The sequence below is a fragment of the Orcinus orca genome, chromosome 11 (assembly GCF_937001465.1).
Source record: "Orcinus orca chromosome 11, mOrcOrc1.1, whole genome shotgun sequence".
In the NCBI taxonomy this organism is placed as follows: domain Eukaryota; kingdom Metazoa; phylum Chordata; class Mammalia; order Artiodactyla; family Delphinidae; genus Orcinus; species Orcinus orca.
In genome coordinates this window covers 21,816,300-21,841,324 of record NC_064569.1, presented here as the reverse complement: position 1 = coordinate 21,841,324, position 25,025 = coordinate 21,816,300, and the positions used below count along the sequence as shown (strand labels likewise).

General features: G+C 38.0%; 1 protein-coding gene across 3 annotated transcripts in view; it reads left to right on the top strand.

Annotated features, from left to right (window-relative positions):
* The window catches only part of ITPR2 (inositol 1,4,5-trisphosphate receptor type 2), a 523,758-nt gene that overhangs the window by 163,278 nt on the left and 335,455 nt on the right, over nt 1–25,025 (top strand). For all 3 annotated transcript variants that reach the window (XR_004483814.2, XM_033430221.2, XM_004270904.3), the window contains 8 exons: nt 868–1,009; nt 3,073–3,234; nt 7,355–7,527; nt 8,435–8,554; nt 8,671–8,856; nt 10,221–10,472; nt 16,464–16,608; nt 18,284–18,434. Coding sequence is in view for 2 of the 3 variants with exons in the window: in XM_033430221.2 (XP_033286112.1) it covers nt 868–1,009; nt 3,073–3,234; nt 7,355–7,527; nt 8,435–8,554; nt 8,671–8,856; nt 10,221–10,472; nt 16,464–16,608; nt 18,284–18,434 (1,331 nt within the window). In the remaining variant the exon portion in view is untranslated. The remainder of the gene's footprint in view (nt 1–867; nt 1,010–3,072; nt 3,235–7,354; nt 7,528–8,434; nt 8,555–8,670; nt 8,857–10,220; nt 10,473–16,463; nt 16,609–18,283; nt 18,435–25,025) is intronic.

Sequence of the window (25,025 nt, the reverse complement as noted above, 5' to 3'; positions counted from 1 at the left end):
TACTGGGCATATACACAGAAAAAACCATAATTCATAAAGACACATACACCCCAAAATGTTCATTGTAGCCCTATTTACAATAGCCAGGTCATGGAAGCAACGTAAATGCCCATCGACAGACGATTGGATAAAGAAGAAGTGGTACATATATACAATGGAATAAAAGCCATAAAAAGGAACGGAATTAGGTCATTTGTAGAGACGTGGATGGATCTAGAGGCTGTCATATAGCGTGAAGTAAGTCAGAAAGAGAAAAACAAACCGTATATTAACGCATATATGTGGAACCTAGAAAAATGGTACAGATGAACCAGTTTGCAGGGCAGAAATAGAGACACAGATGTAGAGAACAGACGTATGGACACCAAGTGGGGAAAGCGGCGGGGAAGTGGGGGTGGTGGTTTGATGAATTGGGCAGTGGGGGTTGATATGTATAAACTGATGTGTATAAAATGGATGACTAATAAGAAAAATAAATAAATAAATAAATAATTTTAAAAAAGGAATTTAGTTTAGCTGTTCTCCCTTAAAGCAGAAATACTCTTCTTTGGTAATCAGTCATGGAAGAGCATCTGTGGATAGGTGAAATGCTCTCAACACATCTGTTTTTGGGACTCACAGGGTTTTATTTCATAGTTGTGTTTCCAGATATTTGATTAGAGGTGGAGGTGGGGTCGGGTTGGAGTAACTGAAAAAGGTATGCTCTTCATAAAGATTTAAGTAAATATTAACTGCATTAGGTATTTTGTTAATTAAATAATTATTATAAAATACTTTCACTTTCCTAGTATTTTAGTTCTTAGTGTTTATTTAAATACATTTCCAAAATTAAGCACACCATAATGTTTCCTTTTTGTTTTATGATAGGTTTGTGACCAAATTATTGGAAGACCTTATCTTCTTTGTTGCTGATGTACCTAACAATGGACAAGACGTTCTGGATGTGGTAATCACCAAGCCAAACCGAGAACGTCAGAAATTAATGAGGGAACAAAACATATTGGCACAGGTGAATGTTTCCATGTACTAATTTTTCATATTTTATCTTTTCGAATTATAGTATCAGGAAAGTTCTTGTATTCGTTATCTATTGATGTGTAACAAGTTACCCGAAAACTTAGTGTCGCCAAGCAGATACTTACAGTTTCTGCAGATTAGGAATCTGGGGGTGGACAGTTCTTGCTCAGGGTGTTTCACAGGCTGCAGTCAAGGTGCTGGCTGGACTGCAGTCACCTCGACGCTCAAATGGGAGAGGATTCACTTTCCAGCTCACTGGCATGGACCTCCGCACAGGGCTGCCTCAAGAGCCGGCAGTTTGCTTTCCTTAGAAGTGAGAGATCCAGGACAGAGCAAGAGAGGGCCTTCAGATGGAGGCCATAGTTTTCTTGTAACCTAATCTTAGAAGTAACATCTCATCATTTCTACCTTGTTTCTTAGTTAGAAGTGAGTCCATAAATCCAGCCCTCAGTCAAGAAGACAGTATTCCATACGAGTATAATTCCAGCAGGCAGGGATCATTGGGGGCCATCTTGGAGACAGCCTATCACAGACCTTTAAAAACCTCTGTGGTCAGACTGTCTCCAGAAAATATGCTGTAATGCTTTTTTAAGTACAGTTTCCAGGGGAACTTGAAAGCTGCCATCTCCATTTGGTTCCTACTTTTTTCCCTTTCTTCCTTCGAAAAGTAGGGCAGTCTATTCATCAGCTCCCAAGTGCTCTATACGGTATTCTGGTTTTTTCCCTGAAAGTCTAGAGCTGCTTCTATGCTATGTCTTCCTGAAATTGTTCATAACATGCCAGTAAATTAATTTACTCCTTAATAATATGCACATTTGGACATGCCTACCTTCATGCATTCTTTTTATTCTGATAATTGTTATATAAAGTAATGGGCTTCTGCATTAATTGTGGACTGAAGGAAGATACTTAAATAAAATTTATGTTGTTGATATACATGTTCTTGTGGAGTTGGGAAAGGAAGACAGTAGACATTGTCAATTAATATTCTATAGCTGATTGTCTGAGTATATAAAATCAACATTTTTCTCAAAGAAAGTAAAGGTTGTAAATCTAATGAGAGAAAGCCTTTTCTGACATTAGCATTTCTTTTGTATAAAACATTTGATTTCAAGGACTTTTAGGACCTTGAATGATTTATTAATATTATTTCAACCAACATATGTCAAACATTTTACTTTAGTATTATAGATAATAAAATTCAAAGTTTAGTGAATATAGAATTACTGAAGAAACTTTAATTCATGTTATATTTCATGAACTACAATGGATAATTCCATTCCGTTTCGCTTTCTTGTATGACTCCTCATATCTTTGCCTAGTTGCTCTTTCATAAACAATTTGCTTATCCTACCAGTTCATCTCCAGGTGATCCTACCTGCTGTCTTGCTGCCTAAAAGAATTATGTTCCTTAGTGATTTTTAAATACTTCCCACTGCTAATCTTCTTACAAGAAGAATCTGAGTCACTGGGTATCACTAGCTGCCCATATGGCTCCTTATTTATTTTGAATGCTTATGCATTCATTGATTTGGCCACATCTTTATGTATAGAAACAATAAACTAATTCTTTTATGAAGAGGTTTAAAAGCAATATTTGGAGGCAGTTTTTTGATGTCAGTTTCAGATGAAAAGTAAATATTTTCCTTATATTATTTTGATTCTAGAAAGTTATAGAAAATAATAGAATTATAAAGCCTATCGAAATCAAACTATATTTTAGTTCATCTGAATATGTTCATGTAACTTGGTACAACCTAACATCTTTATATTTTTATTTTAATACAATAGAATTTCTAAACAAAATTAAGCATTTTATTTAAATATTTTTTTGTCATTCAATTTAGGGAATCCTCTTAGCAGTATTTTTCTGTCCGTTAATATGTTGGTCTTGTATCCTAAAAAAATCTTTTTTATTTTTTACTTTACGTTAATTCTATTCAAATATTACAAAAGTGTTTTCCAGTCAGTGTAATAAACACACTGTTTATTGCAATGTTGCAAAACGTGCAGCTCCATTCATCAGAATAAGCGGTTGTTTTTTTTTCCTGTTAGGTATTTGGGATTCTGAAAGCACCCTTTAAGGAGAAAGCCGGAGAAGGCTCAATGCTGAGACTTGAAGATCTGGGGGATCAAAGATATGCCCCCTACAAGTACATGCTGAGGCTGTGCTACCGTGTGCTGAGACATTCACAGCAGGACTACCGGAAAAATCAGGTGGAGGGTGGCTCTCCTTTTTACCTCTGTTTAATATCTAAAGTATGGGCAAAGTTCTTTGGTTACTGTTCTAAGACATTTAAATAGGAACGGGAAATTCTGCTTTGCAATGCAATGTTTTATATCGGCAACACACAAAAATGACTTAAAATGTAATTGAGCTGACATATGTATTTATTCTTCCATGTAAAGTTAGAATTGTCAGGGGAGGATGTCTAAGTCCTTGTATGTGCATGGTATTAGCTCCTGCTGGGCAGGAGCCATGCTGGATATGTTATGTAAAGATGAATGAGACATTTTTTGGCATTTCCAGGAGCATGTGCAGTACCAAATCGCTGTGTGTAGGCCAAAGAATTCATTGTCTGGTGGAAAAGGTATGACATGTACATCTGAAACATAAGGTAGAGGCATAGAGGGGACAGGAGAGATAGGAGAGCATTGTGGGAATTCAGGAGAGAGAGGAGCTCAGCTGGGGGAACCCAGGAAGAGCACTTGGAGAAGAAGCATTTGGGTTGGATGAAAATCATTTTCAGAAATTGTATGGGAACAAGCATTTTAGTGAAGAGATATTTCTGAAAAGAGAATGATGGATCCTAGAAAGGGCACTTTCATCCCAAGACATTCCTAACTGTGGAGGACAGGGAACCCAGGTGTGTCCAGGGATATAGCTAAAAGTTCCCAACTGCAAGTGAAGTTTCTTTTAAGTCTCAGTTTTGTCTTAAAATGTATATAATATTTTGCAATGTGCTCAATAATACACATTTGCTGAATATAACATTGCTTTCAGTTAATTATCGTTTGGTGTATTAGTGTCCCATGTTTCTCTTAGCCAGTTGGAGAGATGAGTACATAGTTTGTAAACTTCACTGATGAGTTTGGTCCATGGGGAAGGATGCTGTAAGAGAAAGCTGGGAAGGCAGGTAGGGCTGAGCCATGGAGGGGCTAGGTTGTCAGGCCTGGAGGCTGCAGGTTATTTGGGAATAGTTAGTAGTATTTACTGAGTGCTAACATTTTACCGGGTTCAGTTCTAAGCACTTTTCACAACATAACTTGGTTAATACTGGGTTAAGATGAAGAACTGAGGCACAGAGAGGTTAAATAAATTGCCAAAGAATACACAGTTTTGACTGGAGCCAGTATTCAAACCCAGGCTCCTAATAATCATAGTACTGCCTCGAAAGTAGTCTAAAAGTTATTTGGCAAGAAAAAAAAATTGCTTTAAAAGTGTGAAAATACGTTTTTTTTGAAATTCAGTTTAAAGATTAAGAAAAAGTCTAAAAAGAATATGTAAAACAGATTAACCAGAAGATAAATAATTTGACAAGGACAAGAGTGAGGAAGCAGATGATATAAACAGATTCTTAAATGCTTTTTAATATAATCCTAGTTATAAACATTTTTCCTCCCAGTTGAAAATGCTTGTCATTGGAATTATTTTTCCCAACTTCATTGCATTCCTTTAAGATGGCAAGGTAATGTAGGTAAAGTTATGTTGTTTTATTGGAAGGAAAATTAAGTTCCAGAACGTCAAACGACAGCACTCAGAGAGTCAGCTTCCGAGAAGCCCCAGATACCAGGGCCATGTTATTCAGCGGAGGTCAGGGATGGCGGTGGGACTGGCGGTCACTCTGTGGCCTCATTTCCCTTCTCGGGCCTAGAAAGATCTACTTTGCTAGACAGGCCTGCACTCCACACTACATGCAGTAGTCTATGAGAGAGATTGAATTAACTGAAAAAATCAATAGGTCTACAGGGTTTACCTGGTACCCTCAGAACCATGGGACCCCCTAATGTGTGTGTCCTCCGTTACACTCAGTCTTTGGGAGGGTCCTGTGGACCCGCTTTCCATAGCACTGCCCTGTGCTTCAGCACCGGATATCCTTGGTTTGGCTGTTCTGCTAGTACCTAGTAGATTGTCCAGGCAGCATGTCTCAACTGGTGTCTTTTCCCAGTCCCTCGAGGTCTGGCACAAAGTTCTTTCTCACTCCTCCCTGTCTAAGCTGGGGACTCCCATGCCTGGTGTCCTGAGGAGTGACTTCCCTGGTGGTGCAGTGGTTAAGAATCCACCTGCCAATGCAGGGGACACGGGTTTGAGACCTGGTCCAGGAAGATCCCACATGCCGCGGAGCAACTAAGCCTGTGAGCCACAACTACTGAGCCTGCGCTCTAGAGCCCGTGAGCCACAACTACTGAGCCCACATGCCGCAAGTACTGAAGCCCGCATGCCTAGAGCCCACGCTCGCAACAAGAGAAGCCACCGCAATGAGAAGCCCACGCACTGCAATGAAGAGCTCACTGCAACTAGAGAAAGCCTGTGTGCAACAACGAAGACCCAATGGAGCCAAAAATAAATAATAATAATAATAAAAATAAAGCATGAGCAGAAAGACTTTCTACTTTCTTCATAATTCCTTCTTCTCCTTTATCCTCACCTATATTTTATAGAGTCCTAATAGGGAATTCTTTTGTGATTTAGTACTAACCCAAGTCTTTCATGTTGAATTTCTGTTTATTGTTATTTATAGAATTTGGAGACACCTCTAATTTCGTTTGATTCTTTACTGACATCTTGATCTATTTATCAAACATCTGGAGGTTTGCCTTATATCGGGGTCTGATTACCATAGTCGTACGAGTGTATAAATTAATACATATCTTTAAAATGATACACTAATAGAAGACATTTACTTTACTTAACTGGTACCCAATATACAAAACCATGATTTTGAAAAAGGCCACAGAATTGCTGCGTAGAATATAATGAGATTTGTGTAACCAGTAGCACTTTCAAGGAACAGGTAGGTTCCAGTAAATCTTAAGGCAAAAGCACTTTCTAATCAATACATTTTCCCATCATAGAAAAAATCCCCAAGGAGAACCTCCAAGAAATTGAAGTGAAAACTTTGGGTTGTGGACGGGGTTAAGCTTACCAGTGCTGTGGTTGGCTGAGATGTGGCTCGGAAGAGAGGCGAGGTGGTGGGAAGAAGGAGCAGATGGAACCATGCATGAGGGAAGCTCGCCAGTGGCTTTCTCTTGCTCTAAGAATGAATGTTTCTGTGTTCACCGTGGCTCGCAAGGGCCTCACCTGCCACGTCAGCTCTTGCTTTCTGCTCACTCGCTGTACTCCAGCCACAATGGCCACCTTGTGTTTACAGAACTCCGAAGACTGGGTTCCGCCATTATAGAGCCTTCCACTTGGTACTCCCACTGCTCGATGGCTTCTCTCCCCACGGCTGCCTCCTTTTTCTTTTTTATCATTTCCATCACTTCTATCATAGGGCAATGTCCCCTCTTCAAGAGTCTACCCCATCTCAAGTTGTCACCTTTTCCCATCCCTCTGTTCGTTTCATTTCACTTCTCAACATGTAAAATGATCCTATTTACTACCTCATTGACTGCCCCTTCTCACTAGGATGTAAGCTCTATGGGAGCTTATCTGTCTTACTGCCGCATCCCTAGTCTTGCAAACTACCTGGAATGGCTTTTCAGAAATATGTCTTGGATGAATGGATCTGATCAATAAAGTGATCAATCACATTATCTTGTTGGATGCTTTTTAAAGACAAAAAGTGCTGTGAAATTTTATCATTATTTTAAAGAGATTTAATAGGTCATTGTGGTATATGTACAGAAAGGAAATCAGCTAAGTTCACCTGGGATCATCATGTAATGGTATAGAGCTCATGCTTCATGAACCAAATGTCAAAGAATCATTTTTGTTTCTATAATTATGCCAGAATCCTAGGTTATAGCTCCTAGTGAGTGTTCGAAGAAAGGCGTCTGTTATACTGGTGAAATCATTTCTTAACATGTCATAAAAAATTGTCATTTTAACTCAGTTTATTTTTGTTTTTCTCACTTGTAAGAGTGTAAGCACCCGTATGAAAAATTATTACTAGGCACGTAATTTTCTGTTATAATTTGAATGAGGTATATGCAAATAGATTTCCATTTCCTTCCTCAGATATCCTATTTACTAAAGAATTATTTGCTCTTCTTTAACAATAATTTTTAGCGAGTTTTCTGTTATGAATAAATTAATCAATGTTGCTGACCCTAATAGAACCTGTTATTTTTGAGCTCTTTGTCAGTGCGTTCTGACAGTCTTTCTCCTTTGTAGGAATATATTGCTAAGAATTTCTGTGTCATGCAATCCCAGATTGGCTATGATATTTTGGCAGAAGATACCATCACAGCTTTGTTGCACAACAACAGAAAACTACTAGAGAAACACATCACAGCAAAAGAAATAGAAACATTTGTTAGTTTACTCAGGAGAAATCGGGAGCCAAGGTTTGAAGTGGTTCATGCAGTATTCTTTTCTTGTGGGGACTGTGGCTTTTTGCTTTATTTTTAGAACTTTTTTAAAGTTCGAATTGTTTCATGGACAAAACAGTGTTGGGCTTATTGCTATAATAATTATGTACCATAAACAGTTATTATAGGAGATCAAAACCCTTTATAGACATATTTAAGTGTAATTGATTTTCACTCTGATAACTTGTGTTTTTATAGTACCCCATAGTTTTTCAAAATATATTAATATTTCATTCAATTCAATACGTTGCCTCATTTAAACCCTTGCACATTCTCATGAAGTACACTGGTCGTATAATATTATCCACATTTTAGAGATGAGAAAATAGAAGCCTAGAGACCAACTAGGAACAGAATTTAGAGTTTCTGACTCTGCGCCAAGTACCCTGTCTCTTATACCATGCTGCCTTATCTGGGAGAAATGAATGCAGAAATGTCAAGCAGATTGACAAAATTTTCTTATTTAGCAAGCAAATAAGTGTTAGAAGGTAGAATTGGGCCTCAGACTTGACCAGGCCATATTCATGTTGATAAAGTATGTGCTGTATGTCTGTTTTACTCAGTACAACATTAGCCTTGATCTGGCTTTGTTTTGATGTTGTAAATATAACAAGTCACAGTGCTGTGGGATGACTATCACCAAATAAATAAAAGCAAACATATCATTTTTGGAAACAAGATTTGTCCTAAATACAAATAATTGGATATTTAATTTGTTTCTAATGGTGCGGTAGATACGCAACACATTAGAAAAATGCTGCATGGAAATAATATTAAAAATATATCTAGAAAGTCAGTTTCATTATATCTCAAAGTATATTTGGGGGTATGATTTTATAAGATGCTTTTTGTTAATGATCAATTTAATTTTTTCTCTTGTCAGGTTTTTGGATTATTTATCAGATCTCTGTGTGTCTAATACCACGGCTATACCTGTAACTCAAGAACTCATCTGCAAATTTATGCTGAGCCCAGGCAATGCAGATATTCTCATTCAAACTAAGTAAGCCCAGAGGATGGAGACATCCTATCCTGTTCATTATTTGTAAGCAGTACAGTTCCTTATCATGTTTCTGAATGAGCTTGTTCATAGATTTTGTGTGTGTTATTTATTTCAAGGCTGGTCTCAATGCAAGGAGACAACCCCATGGAGAGCGCCATCCTTTCAGATGACATTGATGAGGAAGAAGTTTGGCTCTACTGGATTGACAGCAACAAGGAACCTCACGGCAAAGCTATCAGGCACCTTGCTCAGGAAGCCAAAGAAGGCACCAAGGCTGATTTAGAAGTTCTTACCTACTACAGGTTAAGTATTGTAGAGAATGGTAGTTCTTAGTCTCACATATTCATTGAGAGATGATTCTCTGACGTCTATAAAAGTTCGGTATCTATGAAGAAGAAATTTAAGAAGTTGTGTCAGAACTAGGGTAGCTGAAATATTTATTATTATTTAAAGTATTCGCAGTAAATGTAAACATCTGTGTTTTCCACATATACCACTTGCAATTTTCTAGTTTTTCACTAGTTTGGAACTGTTGTGCAACAAAGGATTTTTTCCTCTTATTGACTCATGTGGGTGCAGATGAGAGACATGTTGGGACCTAGGTAATCGAGTTGAGAGGGAGGTGAAATTGGGGTTGGGGAAGCTGATCCGGTTGTAGGGGTGGCCTCAGAGAAAGTTAGCTGGTAGTTATGTATATACCACTTGTGATTATGTGGAGACCTAGGGCTTCAGAGAAACTGGTGTCTTTAGCTGTGAAAGTTCAGTGGGGGCATATGGCAGTCGAAATTTCAATGGTAGTTGCTGGTGGTCAGTATATTGGGAGCAAGAAACTAGCTGGCATTTTTGAGTCTAAGGCTTGGAAACCCAAGGCAGAAGCCCTTGGGCAACTTTGGGCCCAAAAGACAGGAATCTGAGAAAGGCAGAGAATTCACTGTGTTCCCTGGGTTCTGTAGCTACAGCTACAAAGCCAAAGGCTACTTTCTGGATCTCGGAGGCTGATGAATCCAAGTGTACTGATGCCTTTGGATTGATCACATTTGGTTTGGGAACTGAGTGAGTCTACCCTTGGAGTGTAGATACCAGAGCCTGGAGCTGAGTGAGCCTGGGAAAGGCAGAGAAACATAGTTTCATGTGAGCTGTTGTCCATAGCCTACAGGCTTAGTGTATTTGCAGACCTAGGAAACCGAGAACTGAGAGCCTAATGACACTCTCCACCAGATATATGTTGCTGGAACAAGTAAGAGAAGTTGCAACTGAATGGGCATAAAGGTGATTTCATCTGTGTGTTGTCTTTTTTTTTTTTTTTTTGCGGTATGCGGGCCTCTCACTGCTGTGGCCCCTCCCGTCACGGAGCACAGGCTCCGGACGCACAGGCTCAGCGGCCATGGCTCACGGGCCCAGCCTCTCCGTGGCACATGGGATCCTCCCGGACTGGAGCACAAACCCACGTCCCCTGCATCGGCAGGCGGACCCCCAACCACTGCGCCACCAGGGAAGCCCTGTGTGTTGTCATTTGATCACTTAACCTACTACCAGAAGAGTTTTACACCAGTTATCACCTACACTGGGAAATATTGGAATCATAAAAGTAGATGCTGATTGATACTAATATTTATGAATTTTATCCAGATAAGACAAATAATATAATATGTTTAATATTTTTAAGGTACCAGCTAAATCTCTTTGCAAGGATGTGCTTGGATCGCCAGTATCTGGCCATAAACCAGATTTCTACGCAGCTCTCTGTTGATTTGATCCTGCGGTGTATGTCAGATGAGAGCCTGCCCTTTGACCTCCGAGCATCTTTTTGTCGCCTTATGCTGCACATGCATGTTGACCGGGATCCCCAGGAGTCTGTGGTGCCTGTTCGCTATGCCAGGCTCTGGACAGAAATCCCCACAAAGATCACGATTCATGAGTATGTTTGGAAAATTTTCTTTTTTTAAAAAAATTTTTAAATTTTATTTATTTTTTTATACAGCAAGTTCTTATTAGTCATCAGTTGTATCCACCTCAGTGTATACACGTCAATCCCAATCACCCAATTCAGCACACCACCGTCCCCACCCCGCCGCGGTTTTCCCCCCTTGGTGTCCATACGTTTGTTCTCTACATCTGTGTCTCAACTTCTGCCCTGCAAACCAGTTCATGTGTACCATTTTTCTAGGTTCCACATAATGCATTAATATATGATACTTGTTTTTCACTTTCTGGCTTACTTCACTCTGTATGTCAGTCTCTCGATCCATCCACGTCTCAACAAATGACCCAATTTCGTTCCTGTTTATGGCTGAGTAATATTCCTTTGTATATATGTACCACTTCTTCTTTATCTGTTTGTCTGTCGATGTGCATTTACGTTGCTTCCATGACCTGGCTATTGTAAATAGTGCTGTAATGAACATTGGGGTGCATGTGTCTTTTTGAATTATGGTTTTCTCAGGGTATATGCCCAGTAGTGGGATTGCAGGATAATATGGTAATTCTATTTTTAGTTTTTTAACGAACCTCCATACTGTTCTCCATAGTGGCTGTATCAATTTACATTCCCATCAACAGTGCAAGAGGGTTCCCTTTTCTCCACACCCCCTCCAGCATTTGTTGTTTGTAGATTTTCTGATGATGCCCATTCTAACTGGTGTGAGGTGATACCTCATTGTAGTTTTGATTTGCATTTCTCTAATAATTAGTGATGTTGAGCAGCTTTTCATGTGCTTCTTGGCCATCTGTATGTCTTCTTTGGAGAAATGTCAATTTACGTCTTCTGCCCATTTTTGGATTGGGTTGTTTTTTTAATATTGAGCTGCATGAGCTGTTTATATATTTTGGAAATTAATCCTTTGTCTGTTGATTCGTTTGCAAATATTCTCTCCCATTCTGAGGGTTGTCTTTTGGTCTTGTTTATGGTTTCCTTTGCTGTGCAAAAGCTTTGAAGTTTCATTAGGTCCCATTTGTTTAGTTTTATTTCCATTACTCTAGGAGGTGGATCAAAAAAGATCTTGCTGTGATTTATGGCAAAGAGTGTTCTTCCTATGTTTTCCTCTAAGAGTTTTATAGTGCCCGGTCTTACATTTAGGTCTCTAATCCATTTTGAGTTTAATTTTGTGTATGGTGTTAGGGAGTGTTCTAATTTCATTCTTTTACATGTACCTGTGCAGTTTTCCCAGTACCACTTATTGAAGAGACTCTCTTTTCTCCATTGTATATCCTTGCCTCCTTTGTCATAGATTAGTTGACCATAGTTGTGTGGGTTTATCTTTGGGTTTTCTATCTTGTTCCATTGATCTATATTTCTGTTTTTGTGCCAGTACCATATTGTATTGATTACTGTAGCTTTGTAGTATAGTCTGAAGTCAGGGAGTCTGATTCCTCCAGCTCGGTTTTTTTCCCTCAAGACTGCTCTGGCTATTCACGGTCTTTTGTGTCTCCATACAAATTTTAAGATTTTTTGTTCTTGTTCTGTAAAAAATGCCATTGGAAATTTGATAGGGATTGCATTGAATCTTTAGATTGCTTTGGGTAGTATAGTCATTTTCACACTAATGATTCTTCCAATCCAAGAACATGGTATATATCTCTCCATCTGTTGGTATCATCTTTAATTTCCTTCATCAGTGTCTTATAGTTTTCTGCATACAGTTCTTTTGTCTCCCTAGGTAGGTTTATTCCTAGGTATTTTATTCTTTTTGTTGCAGTGGTAAATGGGAGTGTTTCCTTAATTTCACTTTCAGATTTTTCATCATTATTGTATAGGAATGCAAGAGATTTTTGTGCACTAATATTGTGTCCTGCTACTTGACCAAATTCATTGATTAGCTCTAGTAGTTTTCTGTGGCATCTTTAGGATTCTCTATGTATAATATCATGTCATCTGCAAACAGTGACAGTCTTACTTCTTCTTTTCCAGTTTGTATTTCTTTTATTTCTTTTCCTTCTCTGATTGCCGTGGCTAGAACTTCCAAAACTATGTTGAATATTAGTGGCGAGAGTGGACATCCTTGTCTTGTTCCTGATCTTAGAGGAAATGCTTTCAGTTTTTCACCATGGAGAATGATGTTTGCTGTGGGTTTGTTGTATATGGCCTTTATTATGTTGAGGTAGGTTCCCTCTATGCCCACTTTCTGGAGAGTTTTTATCATAAATGGGTGTTGCATTTTGTTAAAAGCTTTTTCTGCATCTATTGAGGTGGTCATATGGTTTTTATTCTTCAGTTTGTTAATATAGTGTATATCAGTGATTGATTTGCGTATACTGAAGAATCCCTGCATCCCTGGGATAAATCCCACCTGACCATGGTGTATGATCCTTTCCATGTGTCGTTGGATTCTGTTTGCTAGGATTTTGTTGAGGATTTTTTCATCTATATTCATCAGTGATATTGGTCTGTAATTTTCTTTTTTTGTAGTATCTTTGTCTGGTTTTGGTATCAGGGTGATGGTGGCCTCATAGAATGAGTTTGGGAGTGTTCCTTGGTCCGCAATTTTTTGGAAGATTTGAGAAGGTTGGGTGTTAGCTCTTCTCTAAATGTTTCATAGACTTCACCTGTGAATCCATCTGGTCCTGGACTTTTGTTTGTTGGAAGATTTTTTTTTTTTTTTTTTGCGGTACACGGGCCTCTCACCGCTGCGGCCTCTCCCGTTGCGGAGCACAGGCTCCGGACGCGCAGGCTCAGCGGCCATGGCTCACGGGCCCAGCCGCTCCGTGGCACGTGGGATCCTCCCGGACCGGGTCACGAACCCGTGTCCCCTGCATCGGCAGGCGGACTCTCAACCACTGCGCCACCAGGGAAGCCCTGTTGGAAGATTTTTAATCACAGTTTCAATTCCTTACCTGTGATTGGTCTGTTCATATTTTCTGCTTCTTCCTGGTTCAGTCTTGGGAGGTTATACCTTTCTAAGAATTTCCATTTCTTCCAGTTGTCCATTTTATTGGCATAGAGTTGCTTGTAGTAGTCTCTTAGGATGCTTTGTATTTGTGTGGTGTCTTTTATAACTTCTCCATTTTCATTTGTAATTTTATTGATTTGAGTCCTCTCCCTCTTTTTTTTGGATGAGTCTGTCTAATGGTTTATCAATTTTGTTTATCTTCTCAAAGAACTAGGTTTTAGTTTTATTGATCTTTGCTGTTGTTTTCTTTGCTTCTATTTCATTTATTTCTGCTCTGACCTTTATGACTTCTTTCCTTCTGCTAACTTTGGGTTTTGTTTGTTCTTCTTTCTCTAGTTCCTTTAGGTGTAACGTTAGGTTGTTTGAGATTTTTCTTTTTTCTTGAGGTAGGCTTGTATAGCTATAAACTTATGTCTTAGTACTGTTTTTGCTGCAACCCATAGATTTTGGATCATCGTGTTTTCATTGTCATTCGTCTTTACGTATTTTTTGATTTCCTCTTTGATTTATTTAGTGATCTCTTGGTTATTTAGTAACGTTTTGTTTAGCCTCCATGTGTTTGTGTTTTTTATGGTTTTCTCCTGTAATTGATTCTAATCTCATAGAGTTATGGTCAGTAAAGTTGCTTGATATAATTTCCATTTTCTTACATTTACTGAGGCTTGATTTGTGACCCAAGATGAGATCTATCCTGGAGAATGTTCTGTGCACACTTGAGCAGAAGTGTAATCTCCTGTTTTTGGATGGAATGTCCTATAAATATAAATTAAATCTATCTGGTATTTTGTATCATTTAAAGCTTCTGTTTCCTTATTTATTTTCATTTTGGATGATCTGTCCATTGGTGTAAATGTGTTGTGTGTGTATTGTGTTACTGTCGATTTCCTCTTTTATAGCTGTTAACAGTTGCCTTATGTATTGAGGTGCTCCTATGTTGGATGCATATATATTTATAATTGTTATATCTTCTTCTTGGATTAATCCTTCATCATTATGTAGTGTCCTTCCTTGTGTCTTGTGGCATTCTTTATTTTAAAGTCTATACTATCTGATATAAGTATTGCTGCTCCAGCTTTCTTTTGATTTCCATTTGCATGGAATATCTTTTTCCATCCCCTCACTTTCAGTCTGTGTGTGTCCCTAGGTCTGAAGTGGGTCTCTTGTAGACAGCATAAATATGCGTGTTGTTTTTGTATCCATTCAGCTAACCTGTGTCTTTTGGTTGGAGCATTTAATCCATTCATGTTTAAGGTAATTATTGATATGTATGTTCCTATGACCATTTACTTAATTGTTTTGGGTTTGTTTTTGTAGGTTCTTTTCTTCTCTTGTGTTTCCCACTTAGAGCAGTTCCTGTAGCATTTTTTGTAGAGCTGGTTTGGTGGTGCTGAATTCTCTTAGCTTTTGCTTGTCTGTAAAGCTTTTGATTTCTTCATCGAATCTGAATGAGATCCTTGCTGGGTAGAGTAATCTTGGTTGTAGGTTCTTCCCTTTCATCACTTTAAGTATATCATGCCACCGCCTTCTGGCTGTAGAGTTTCTGCTGAGAAATCAGCTGTTAACCTTATGGGAGTTCCCTTGTATGTTATTTGTCATTTTTCCCTTGCTGCTTTCAATAATTTTTCTTTGTCTTTAATTTTTGCCAATTTGATTACTATGTGTCTTGGCGTGTTTCTCCTTGGGTTTATCCTGTATGGGACTTGCTGCGTTTCCTGGACTTGGGTTGCTGTTTTCTTTCCCATGTTAGGGATGTTTTCTACTATCATCTCTTCAAATATTTTCTCTGGTCCTTTCTCTCTTTCTTCTCCTTCTGGACCCCTATGATGTGAATGTTGTTGCGTTTAATATTGTCCCAGCGGTCTCTTAGGCTGTCTTCATTTCTTTTCATTCTTTTGTCTTTATTCTGTTCCACAGCAGTGAATTCCAACATTCTGCCTTCCAGGTCACTTATCCTTTCTTCTGCCTCAGTTTTTCTGCTATTGATTCCTTCTAGTGTATTTTTCATTTCAGTTAGTGTATTGTTCACCTCTATTTGTTTGTTCTTTAATTCTTCTAGGTCTTTGTTACATATTTCTTGCATCTTCTGGATCTGTGCCTCCATTCTTTTTCCGAGGTCCTGGATCATCGTCACCATCATTATTCTGAATTCTTTTTCTGGAAGGTTGCCTAACTCCACTTCATTTTGTTGTTTTTCTGGTGTTTTATCTTGTTCCTTCATCTGGTACGTAGCCCTCTGCCTTTTCATCTTGTCTATCTTTCTGTGAATGTGGTTTTTGTTCCACAGGCTGCAGGATTACAGTTCTTCTTGCTTCTGCTCTGGAAAAATTTCTTGAAGACTTTAAATTCAGCAGATGAACTCAATGATTTTGATTATGTCTTCCATTTTTAAATAATTTATTTTATTGAAGTTAGTTGATTTACAGTGTTGTGTTAATTTCTACTATACAGCAAAGTGATTTGGTTATACATAGGTATACATTCTTTTTCATCTTCTTTTCCATTACGATTTATCACAGAATATTGAGTGTGGTTCCTTGTGCTATACAGTAGGACCTAGTTGTTTATCCATTTTATATATAATAGTTTGCATCTACTAATCCCAAACTGCCAGTCCATCCCTCCCCCAAATGTCTTCAGTTTTGAAATGAAATATAACGAAAGGCATTTCTTTATTCAGACTTGGATTGTTAATTTTCCAAATACAAACAAGATACTCTTTTTGTAAAGTAAAATGACAGCTCTTGATAATAGAAAAGTTATTCTGGAAATCAATAAACAGAAATCATGTTAATAAAAGGAATAACAATTAATAAAAGGAGTAACAATGGTAGACTCTGATTTAAATGCTTTACATGTATCAACTCATTTCAAAATAGCTCCATTTTATAGGTGAGGGTACAAAGTGTAGAAAGTTTCATTAATTTACCCAAGCTTAGAAGACAAGAGGTCAAAATATATATATTTTCCTATTTTAAATGATTAGAATCAATTTAACTTCTTTTAAATTCTTTCTGTCTTCATAGATATGATTCTATAACAGACTCTTCCAGAAATGATATGAAGAGGAAATTTGCACTGACAATGGAGTTTGTTGAAGAATACTTGAAAGAGGTTGTAAATCAGCCTTTTCCTTTTGGAGATAAAGAAAAAAACAAACTGACATTTGAGGTAATTTTTTTAAACAATTAATCCATGAGGTTATTCACTTTATGCTGTCTAAAATTAGATACATTGAACATCAAAGATTTTTTTCCCTCTAATATTTAGAATGTTTTAGTAATTAGGTAGTTAAATTTATGAACATATGATTCCCTCTGCCACTGATTAAAGGATAGATTTGATGCTTTAATTATACCTGATATAGAATACTAAATATTTTATTTATAATTACGTGTTAGATACTCTGATTTTTTTAGTTTCATTTATTGTGTAAGCTTTATTGCATTTAATGAACAAAGACAGCTTTGCATATTTATAAAATGGTTGGATATGTTTTTTTCATCTCCATGAAGGTAATGTTTTTAGCCTTATTAAACTGAATTGAAATACCACCAGTTATAATATCACTTTGGGGATATAGGGGCAAAACTAGAGAAAAGATGCCACTACAAGATATCTGGGGTATTAGGTGCCTACTGGTGTGTAACAGATTACCCCCAAACTTAGCAGCCCAAAGCAACAAGCATGTATTATCTCACAGTTTCCGTAGGTCAGGAATCTGGGAGGGCTTATTAGTTGGGTAGTTCTAGGTCAGGGTCTCTCATGAAGTCAGGATCTCACAGGCTGTTGATTAGGGTTGCAGCTTCCGTGGGTCAGGAATCTGGGAGGGCTTATTAGTTGGGTAGTTCTAGGTCAGGGTCTCTCATGAAGTCAGGATCTCACAGGCTGTCGATTAGGGTCGCAGCTTCCGTGGGTCAGGAATCTGGGAGGGCTTATTAGTTGCGTAGTTCTAGGTCAGGGTCTCTCTTGAGGTCAGGGCCTCACAAGCTGTTGATTGGGGTTGCAGTCATCTGGGGTTAGATGATCTTCTAAGATCACTTGTGTAGTTGCTGGCGGCTACACTTCCTTGCTGGCTATTGTCTAGACACCTCATCTTCTTGCCCAGTGGGCCTTTCCATAGGCTGCCTCAGTGTCCTTACAGTATGGCACCTGGCTTCCCCCAGAGCAACCATTAGAGAAAGAGAAAGAGAGAGCCCAAGATGGAAGTTGCAATCTCCTATAACCTAATCTTAGAACTGTCGTGTCATCACTTCTGCTGTATGCCGTTGGAGACACTGACTAACCCTGGGGCAATGTGGAAGGAGACCCTACATTGGGCGCCATCTTGGAAGCTGGCTCTCACACCTAGTATGTCCTACAGTATCCAGGAGACCACACAGTGGCATAAGGAACATATATTTCTAGACAAATTTCTTGGATAATATTCATTTATTAAAGTAATTCATTAAAGTGACTATTTATTAAGTGGTATCCTACTGACGTAAGTTAATGTTTAAATAAGAGGTAAATCATTCTAATGTAAACCTCTTTTAACCACCCTGATACAACTAAAATCTTGTCTTGTCCCGTTCTTGCTGGCTGTTGACAAGATACCTCATCTTCTTGTCACATGGGCCTTTGATGGGGTTGATGAACTGGTCTTATTTGGATTTAATTCTAAACTTGACTAAATTGGAGTTCAGTGGTTGCTTTCACAGGTATTTCAATTCCTAGGTATTAAAGAATTAGAAAGGTTAGAAATACCTGCACTAACTTAGAGAATAAAAAGTCAATGCTAATTTCCATTCCTAATGTTTTTCTTTTCTTTTTCTTTTCTTTTTCTCCCCGCCTTTTTAAAATTAAGGTGGTCCACTTGGCTCGGAATCTTATATACTTTGGATTTTATAGTTTCAGTGAATTATTAAGGCTAACAAGAACACTTCTGGCTATCCTTGACATCGTTCAGGCCCCCATGTCATCGTATTTTGAAAGATTAAGCAAATTTCAAGATGGAGGTAAGAACTTTGGAGAAAAGTTATAATCTTTTTGGTATTTCTTTGAGGTGAGATAGAAAACAAATCTATAGAGAAGTGGTTGTTAACATGTACCTGCTAATATATGTGTGCAAATGGAATGTCATCCTGTGATAGGACTGAGTGACCAGAGGCTGGATATACAAACATTATTCTCTGTTTTTAATGAAAAGCTTTAAAAGACAACTTCATAAGATCAATGAATTCCACCTTCAGCAGCTCATGTTAAGGTCAATCCACTAGTGAAGTATTATGTGTTAAAAAATCTTAATACTTGTGATCATCGTGGTGTGTGTCATGTGCTGGCTACGCCTCATAGCATGGCATAAGAAATGCAGAGAATGGGCACACTCAGGGTCACACCAGAGAAGCAGAGAGTGCAAGGCTAGCAGAAGAGGCAGTACAGTAAAGTGGGCAAGAGAGCATGCGCTTTTGAGTCAGAGTGCCTATGTTCAAATCCTGCCTTGACCATTTATTAACTTAGGCAAGGTACTTATCTTCTCCAAGAGTTTCTTTTCTTATCTGAGATATGATGTTGAAAATAACAGTATCTTCCTCACAGTCTCCATGTGAGAATTAAGTGAATGTGTACAACATATTCAAAGCACTTATAACAGTGCCCATCTCATAACTCAATAAAATTTTTTTCAGATGGTGATTGTCTTTAAGTAGGATGCTCTGAAAATACCGTGTGGTATAGAATTGTTTGCAGAATGTATATTGAAGAGTGCATTTAAGGTATACAGCTGTAAGGAAGTGGGGAAGGTAGGATTGGGCAGACAGAGAAGCTGAGCCACAGTGAGGTTACAATTGAGGTCATTGCTGATCCTACAGGGAGCTCTGGAGCTGAGTTGGCCCTTCAAAGTGGTCACAAATTAAGGCAAAGAGCCTGAGCTTTATATCCTCGCATTAGCCAGCCTTGACTGCTGGCTTCATCACAGAGGGGGTGTGTAGCTTTGGGTAAGGCAGTCCCCCTGGACAAGGGTCACTCTTAGTGGGAAGCACGGCTTCGAGAAGACAGCAGTCATCATGCCCAGCAACTGAGGAAATAGATACCTCAGCTCTAAGAGGCGATGCGGGTGGAGCATAATGTATCCACTATAGTATCCACTACAGGATTAAACAGTAAAGCCAGAAATCTAACTTTGGACATAGGGAAGAAATATATGACTAGGAATGATAAACGAACAAGTAGCTGAAGTAATTAATTGTGATGCCTAAATCTCAATTCCTTCTATATCTGCCAAAAATCTGTACAGACCAATAAAAAGCAAATTATACCCCATAAATCCCTCACCTTCAGCAGAACTAGAGAACAGAGGACAGTCCGAACTTCAGTTATTATAAGTGGAAAAGCAACATCAGTTTTTAGTGGCACTGTCTCACTGTGCCTACTGAGAGCGTCTGTGGACAGTTAGGGAGTTCTGGAAAAACCATGTGGAAGAGACAGGAAGGGATTGTACGAAAATCACCCTTAGAATTCCTTGGTGGTCCAGTGGTTAGGACTTCTTACTTCCACTTCCGGGGGCCTAGGTTCAATCCCTGGTCAGGGAGCTAAGATCCATCAAGCCACATGGTGTGGCCAAAAAAAAAAAAGAAAAGAAAAGAAAAAAGAAAACCACCCTTAGAAAAAGAAAGTCTGTCTATCCTAAGGGTGAAAATATTGAAAGAGATTCCAGGTAGATAAGAGCACTGAGTAAGGAGGAAGGAACTTGAAAGTACACAGGTAGCAGTTGTGGAAAAGCAATGCTTCTAGGGATGAACGAGGTTAAAAGTAAGGAAGAGGCACCCTTTGGAGTCTTGTTGGTGAAGGCAAAAAGAAACAAGGTGGGGAAATCTAGAATACCAGATAAAAGAAACTAACACAGTATTGTGAAGCAATTATACTCCAATAATGATCTATTAAAAAAAATTGAAGAAAATATAACTTCCTCCACTGCCCCCCAACAAAAGCCAGACTTTAAAGAAACTGCACTTCATGACTCAGACAGAAGAGGGTGCTCCTGAACTGAAGATCTTGTAAACCAGCTCATGTTGTCACCTTGTCCATGAAATGCAGAAATGTAATCAATCTTCATCTCTATGAAAGGACTGTAAGATCAAAACATTTCAGTTGATGGAAATTTCTCTCTGAACATCAACCATGAAAGAGAAGAAAATTGTCAATGATACTCTAAACTGAATTAAATATCTTCAAACATGAAACATGAATGTATGAAATACACCTTGAATCATAAATCCAAGAACTAAGGTTAGAAATGGACCAACACAAACCAGTGGGAAATGAAATGAAAGTTGATTGGACTCAGAAAAGAAAAAGACTTTATTATTATTATTTTTAGAAATAACAGATCGAATTACAAGGTATCAAAGGACGAATACATTTGAATGAAAGTATAGTAAGCACCATTGAAGAAAGGCAGGAGAACAGTGATGAGAATGTTAAGGATTTAAAGAAACAAGTAAAAATGGTCAGTGAGAAAGTGGTTGAAATGGAAGAAAGGCAAAGAAGGGCCATCATATGAATAATTGGAGTCCCTGAAAAAGAAAAGCAAAACAATGGAACAGACCTGAGATTTAAAATTCCAATCCAAGAAAACATTCTGTAACTAAAAGATAACCTGAATTCTACATGGTGAAGTTATGTAGGATGGTAATCTCCAAGACTTAAGACATAGAAAAATGAAACTATTATATATAGTATATATTCAGACAGAGTGGTGAGGGGGACAGGGAGGCACTATGAAAGCAAATGGAGAATAAAGGAAAGGAAAGATCTTCCTGGTATGATGCTTTTTACGATACCCAGTTTACTTTACACCAGACCATTCTTTAAAAACTTAGAAATTGATTTCGATTTTTGTTCTCAGTGCTTATAGTCTGCTTTCAGAGTTATACCCTACAGAGTATTTTATTCCTCTGAAAATTTGCTGATATCTTGTACGTACTCTCCACTGTCCTGTGTGTGCCTGCCCTCTAAGACACGTTTTCTACTCTTTTCAATAGTTATAATTCTCATATTTTCTCATGAACTCCATTCACCTCTGGATACCTTAATCATTCTTTCAACTCTCTGAGAACGGTTAATTTTTCAATAAGAATTTATTGAGCAACTATTGCATGCCAGACATTATTCTAGACACTGGAAAAAAAAAATGATGAACAAGATAGAGTCCTTAGCCCTAGGGGGGACAGACAATTAATAAATAGGCATAATCCCTCACCTCTCCCTATTGGGGGAGACAGTCAGATAATAAACAAATGAATATACACTATTACATTGGATAATACTATGGACAAAAATCAAGTAGGACAATATGGAGCATGATGGAGAAGGGAGGGGCAGTTATTTTTAGCTAGAGTAGATTTTTTTTCAATTGAAGTATAGTTGATTTACAATGTTGTGTTAGTTTCAGGTGTACAGCAAAGTGTTTCCGTTATACATACATATATATCTATTTTTTTTCAGATTCTTTTCCCTTACAGGTTATTGTGAAATATTGAATATAGTTCCTTGTGGTGTATAGTAGGACCTTGTTGGTTGTCTATTTTATATATAGTAATGTGTATATGTCAATCCTAATCTTCCAATTTATCCCTTCTCCCCTTACTCCCTGGTAACCATAAGTTTATTTTCTACATCTGTAACTATTTCTGTTTGTATATAAGTTCATTTGTATCATTTTTAAGATTCCACATGTAAGTGATATCATATGATATTTGCCTTTGCCTGACTTACTTCACTTAGTATGATAATTTCTAGGTCCATCCATGTTGCTGCAAATGGCAATATTACATTCTTTTTTATGTCTGAGTAATATTCCCTTGTATATATGTACCATATCTTCTTTATCCAGTCATCTGTTGCTGGACATTTAGGTTGCTTCCATGTCTGGCTGTTGTAAATAGTGCTGCTATGAACATTGGGGTGCATGTATCTTTTCGAATTATGGTTTTCTCTGGATATATGCCCAGGAATGGGATTGCAGGATCACATGGTAGTTCTATTCTTAGTTTTTTAAGGAACTTCCATACTGTTCTCCATAGTGGCTGTATCAATTTACATTCCCACCAGCAGTGCAGGAGGGTTCCCTTTTCTCCACACCCTCTCCAGCATTTATTATATGTAGACTTTATGATGATGGCCATTCTGACTGGTGTGAGGTGATACCTCACTGTAGTTTTGGTTTGCATTTCTAGCTAGTTTTTGTTTACATTGAACAACCTCTCTGATGTCTGAGCAGAGACCTACATGCATCAAGGAAGACGGCCCTGAGGCAGAGTCAGCTTGTTCTGTGTGGGGAGCAGCAGGAAGGCCATTTTGGCTGAGGCAAAGTGAGGGAAGGGAGAATACAGGAGAAAAGGCCGGGGAAGCTCAGACTGTAGAGATTTGTAGACCCTTGAATTTGGATTGTGCTCTAAGTTTGATGGGCAACTTCAGAGGGTTTTGAGAAGGGATCAGTATGATTTGATAACTTTGGCTGCTGAGTGGACAGTAGTGAACATGTATGTGGACATAAATGTTAGAAAGACCATAGAAAGGAGGCTATGGCAGGATTGGAAGATGGTGTTGGACTAGAATAGAAGTGGTAGAAGTGGATGAATTTGGAATGGTACTGTCCTGACTCATAGGACTTGGATGTGAAATGGGAAAGAAAGAAGAGAGTCAAAGATTATTCCTGGGTTTTGAAAGCAGTTGGATGAATGTAGTACTGTTTATTGAGGTGAGAAAGACTAGTGGATAAGTAGGGTTGTAGGGACAATCGGGATTTCTGTTTGGGCACATCAGGTGGGAAATGACTGTTAGGCATCCAGTTGGGGATGTTATGGTGACAGTTGGATATGTGGATGAACTTAGGGTATTGTCAGGGTAGAAATATGAATGTGAGAATTGGTGCATAGGAGACATGAGTATGATCACTTAAGGAGTGATTGTTGATTGGGAAGAAATGACATCTAAAGACTGAATCCTGGATGCACCAACATTGAACACCAAGATAGAGCAGGCCCCTGCAAAAGAGTCTGGGACAGAGAACCAGTGAGGAAAGAGGAAAACCAGGAGAATACGTTGTCTTGGAGGCCAAATGAAAAGTAATTGCAATTGTTTGTTGGCTTATATGATATATTTCCTAGATAGCTGCTGTTCATTGAGGACTGTATGTGCTGAGTGGTTTTCCATGGACTACTTTCCATGTAGAGTGACTTGTGCTTAACCATGACACACAGTGTTACTCCATTAATTAAATATAAAACACCATAATTCTATTCCAGTATAAATGGTGATTCATGATAGTTTTTATCAGCCCACTATAATTCTCTAAGAAACTTCTTGCTGTGTTGTAAGAAATACCTGTATGTGTCCTGCGTGAACCGAGGCTCAGAGGTCTCTTCCTTTTGACACTCGACTCGTGGGGTGTGTAGAATGGTGTCTCTTTATTTGGGGAAAGGCATTTTCCTAATCTGTGGAAAGGGTTTGTGGATTTTGCCTAGATTTTTGGAATTTGAAAGAATATGTTTAGTAGTAAATACCCTAGAAATCTGTTATTCTGGTTCTTGGGGCATTGAAATTAATTTGAATTTAAGGACTATAGTTTAAGATCCCTTCTCTTGATATTTGCAAATCAGAGGGTAAATTAATTCTTTTATACATTCCTATTATTGGATACATAATGTAAACTGTGAGAAAATATAGTTTGTTGTTAAGCACGATTTGATAACAGTGATGATTATACTACACAAGATACCTCTGAGAGAATTTGTTAGAGTGAGCTTTCTTCATTTCTCTCAACTCTAAAAACCCTTCTCAAGGAATCATTTTTGCTTTTACTAGCACTAAATGTTTATTTAATATCATTCTCTTGCATACATATGGGAGGACAATGCTTTTATAGTAAAACACTCTTTAGATTTCTTTGGAGCATAACTATACTTGCAAGACAAAAAAAAAAGTACTGTACTTTTTGTCAATGTTGCCTTGAGGTACATTTGAAAAAGTGAATATGTGGCTTTATTTACATTACATAAAACAGAAAAGAAAGAATGTACCTCGCAGGGATACATTGTTTGCTCATAAATATTGCCAATCTGCGAATGTAATGGAATTGTGCCTGGATTCCACACTGTTTTGTAAAAAGTACCAATATAGAAAACCATAATCAGGGAGATTAAAATTTGCGTAAGATTCATGAGTAAGTCAGTAGCATTGCGAAGAATTAAAGTGCAAGGAATTAGTCTTCCTATCTTTTGCACCACTCAATTATTTATTAGTCTGATGAACTAATATTTTAGAAAAATTGTTACTGAGGTTAGAATTTTGGTCCGTAAATTTTTTTGAAGTTAACACTTCTGTAGGGGCTCGGTCTTATAGGTATTCTTTAAGGTAAGTAAACAAAATACAGAGTTGAAAATAAATTTTTAAAATAAAAAATAATAAAATTGGGACAAAGCAACATCATGTGCCTCTAGATGTGACGTACTGAGAAGGACACAACATTGCCTATTTAGTATTCCTGACAAAAATTCATAATCACCATCTAATTATGAAGAAATATCAGACAGGTACAAATTGAGGGG